The sequence below is a fragment of the Wyeomyia smithii genome, chromosome 3, assembly GCF_029784165.1.
Source record: "Wyeomyia smithii strain HCP4-BCI-WySm-NY-G18 chromosome 3, ASM2978416v1, whole genome shotgun sequence".
Lineage (NCBI taxonomy): Eukaryota > Metazoa > Arthropoda > Insecta > Diptera > Culicidae > Wyeomyia > Wyeomyia smithii.
This window is the reverse complement of record NC_073696.1, coordinates 94,583,486-94,587,000: the sequence shown is the minus strand read 5'-3', so window position 1 is coordinate 94,587,000 and position 3,515 is coordinate 94,583,486. Positions and strand designations below refer to the sequence as shown.

At 38.8% G+C, this 3,515-nt stretch overlaps 1 protein-coding gene across 1 annotated transcript; it reads left to right on the top strand.

The window, feature by feature from the left end:
• The first annotated feature begins 265 nt into the window (after nt 1–265).
• LOC129730380 (facilitated trehalose transporter Tret1-like) lies at nt 266–3,180 on the top strand. Its single transcript, XM_055689666.1, has 6 exons — nt 266–470; nt 540–772; nt 1,147–1,621; nt 1,677–2,092; nt 2,148–2,213; nt 2,272–3,180. Exons 1-6 carry the CDS (start codon nt 386–388, stop codon nt 2,425–2,427), a joined length of 1,431 nt encoding a protein of 476 aa, XP_055545641.1. The 5' UTR covers nt 266–385; the 3' UTR covers nt 2,428–3,180.
• Nucleotides 3,181–3,515: the final 335 nt, after the last annotated feature.

Genomic DNA, 3,515 nt, shown 5'->3' with positions numbered 1-3,515 from the left:
TTCCTCTAAACACCGTGGAGCCTCAATGTATTCTGGCCATGAATTTCATCCGTAGAAAGCTTAGTCGCAAATTAGCGCACAGTAAGTTATGGACGATGACATTGTGGGAAATATTTCATGCATCAGATTATCGCAAGAGTCGTATAAATACCGATTGTACCAATTAAAATTATTAAATTTAAACAAAATTACTCATTTGATGTCTGTTTGTAATTTTCACTGAAACCTAACAAATTTTATAATAAGCTACAATAATTATGTCCAGTAAATTTCCTACCGTGGACAAGCTACAAAATATCGCTGATACCGAGCGTAAACACCAGAAACGTTCATTGCAGTACGTAACCATTCCGACGTGAATAAACTGGGCTGAATCGAATCCGAAATGGTGCACCATCCTGTTTCGGCAGCAGTGGCGGAAAATTCACCATTCAAATCGGTCTGCAACCAGTTTTTGGGAGCGATAGCCGGTAAGTTTGGTGTGGCATAGGATTAATTGTTCATACGGTTTCCATATTTCCCGACCGATGACACGACAGTGAACATCATAACCCTTGGCCATGGTGCGGCGCTCGGTTGGGTTTCGCCGTCCCTGCCCTATCTACAGTCGAACGGAACTCACCTGACGACCGGACCGGTGACCATCGAGCAAGCTTCCTGGATCGGTTCGACCATCTGTTTCGGCGGATTAATTGGCGCTCCAACGTTTGGACTGCTAGCCGACCGATTCGGTAAACGTCTCGGTTTACAGCTGATTGCGGTTCCACAACTGGTAAGCCTTTGCAAAATTTTGCATTTTACGCAGACGGTACGATTTGCATTTGATCGTGTGATTTCGTGCGTGCAGGCGTTGTTTCGAAATATTGTTTTTCTGAATGTACCCACTCGCTGTATAATCCTACTTGCCATCGTTTTTTGAGAGGTCCTTCAGAATTCTTTTAGTTTTACTTACTTCACAATTCACGTCATTCAAAATATTAAATAAATTCTGCAAATGCTGTCATAAACAAAACAAAAGAGGGGAAGGAAAAATTCGCAATTTAAAGCTTTGTTAACTTTTCATTTCCTTGTCGTAAAATCGCACTTTACCTACTCCTCGGACATCGCATTAAGCACATTTCAAATCCGTATTTTCCCACTGGTCAGGCCTTCTGGTTGTGCATACTGCTCGGAACCAACGTGTATCATCTCTATGTCGGGCGGGTTCTGGCCGGTTGCGGCGGGGGTGGCATTCTGCGGGCCATTCCGCTCTACATAGCCGACATTGCCGATTGCAAGCTGCGCGGGATGCTGGGCTCGATGCTGGTTATTACGCTGAACGGTGGCATTCTGGTTGGATTTATTCTCGGAAACTATCTGGAATATTTTACCGTGCCGGCCGTTATGCTGGCCTTCCCGGTGCTATTTGTCGGTGCAACCTGCCCTCTGCCGGAAACGCCCTACAGTTTGCTGAAGCAGAATCGCATCGAAAAAGCCGAACGCTCACTGATGTTTTATCGAGGAATTAGAGGACACTTTCAAAAGTCGCCCGAATTTTGCCGGGAACTGGAACAGCTGAAGAAGGTTGTGCAGGTTGAGAAAAATTCGCACGCAGAGAACGCGTTGGGGTGGAAAGATTTTTGTAAGGTCAGATTTGTTTTTCTTTTCATTTCTTCCTAACAAATTGCGCTATTTAGGTACAAAACCAGCCCAAAAAGGATTGTGCATTGGAATTTTTCTAATGTTACTGAATCAATTCAGTGGGGCTCTAGCAATAATCACATATTCAGCAACAATTTTCCAAGAATCCGGTTCTGATTTGACGCCGAACGTATCCTCAATTATCGTTGCGTTGATTCAGCTAATCGGAACGGGAGTGTCCTTTGCGCTGGTCGATAACATTGGTCGTAAAATTTTAATGCTAATTTCGACGATCGGAACTGCTGCCGGGCTATTTTCGATGGGCCTTTTCTCGTATCTTCAACAGAATGGCTACGACCTCAGTCAGCTGCAGTCGTTGCCAATCGTTAGCCTGTCGTTTACGATTTTGCTCTCATCGGTAGGAATTCTTCCTTTGCCATTCGTGATACTGGCTGAGGTGTTGCCACAAAAGGTATGGTTATTCTTTTATGTTTTTCGACGAAACACTAATCAGAACAAGCTTTCAGATAAGAAACGTTGGCAGCACGATTAGCATCTCGATGGTGTCGTCAAGTGCATTTATCGTACTGAAGGTAAAATTTATTGTTAATTACCAACGTAAAATACGATACTAAATTCTTCCATTTTCAGCTATTTCCCATTATGATGGATCAAATCAAATTATTCGGAACAATGTGGGTGCTGTCCTCGATTTGCTTCCTGGCAGTCTTCTTCCTACTGTTTGTAGTGCCAGAAACGAAAGGGAAAAATTTAAATACTGCTGATGCTGCAGACGAAGCTACCTGAAATAGTTTTATTGTCTAGGACTACGATTTTTTTTAAAGGGCAGTGTTTTTCATAGAATAAGTAAATATATTTTAGCATGTTAGAAACACTCAGAAAATATAAGAATCTATTCGACAATTCTAGTTTTGTAACAACTGTTCGAAAGTTTACCATTTATGACAAATGATTTATTGAAAAACGAAAATTCATCAGTGAAATAGGTGTGTATTGTTACCTAATATAATTGTTTTCTCAATTCTTAAATATATTGAAACAATGATTATTTTCAGTTGTGATTGAACTTAGGCTGAGAAAGAAGACACAATGATGTCTATAATCTTGAAAAGTTTCGTATTTAAACAAATCTAAAATATACTCTGCGTAATTCGAAGAATTCCGTAAAAATATCCACATTTAAATAACTACATAGTCAAAAAAAGTCAAACCCCTGCTAACCTATACCCGCATTTTCACAGGCTTCGGAAAAAATTCAATATTTCATTGATAAAAAATGTATTTTGGCTTCCAAACAGTCAAACACTTTTTTTTTAAACTGTTGAAAAATCTAAACATCTTTAGCTTGAAAATGCACGTTGTTTTGAACTTTCACATAAACTTTCATATTTTAGTCATGTGGTATTTTTAAGTTGTGTTGCTGCATTTTAGAGGATATACATAGAACTGCAAAAGGAGGAATATATCAATGACGAAGTTGTTTTTATTGGCAGATATAAATTTTTAACATTTTTTGCAATATTTTTACATTTGTAGTTCAACATTTCATTAAGGAGAATTCAATTAAAATATTTATAATCATAATTTTATTCGTTTGAATATTTTATTTGATTTGTGTTTACTCTGCAGGTAAAATTTTTGTTTCTAGATGAAAGATATAATGAATACAAGTTTTTTATTAAATTGCTTCATTTATGTGAACAAAAAAAACTTTATTTCAAGTGGCAAAACCACATTTCCCTCTCTAAGCCAAATCTAAACATATAAAAATTCAGCTCTGTCTGTCTGTCTGTTTGTCTGTCTGATTCATATAGGCTTGGAAACTAGCGAACCGATCGGCGTGAAATTTTGTATATAGGGGTTCTAGGGGCCGG

Bases quoted from the DNA above. Each gene is read 5' to 3' on its own strand.
- LOC129730380 (XM_055689666.1), top strand. From the start codon at position 386: ATGGTGCACCATCCTGTTTCGGCAGCAGTGGCGGAAAATTCACCATTC. The intron at 773-1,146 runs GTAAGCCTTTGC...CCCACTGGTCAG, and splicing joins TGATTGCGGTTCCACAACTG to GCCTTCTGGTTGTGCATACT. The intron at 2,093-2,147 runs GTATGGTTATTC...ACAAGCTTTCAG, and splicing joins CTGAGGTGTTGCCACAAAAG to ATAAGAAACGTTGGCAGCAC.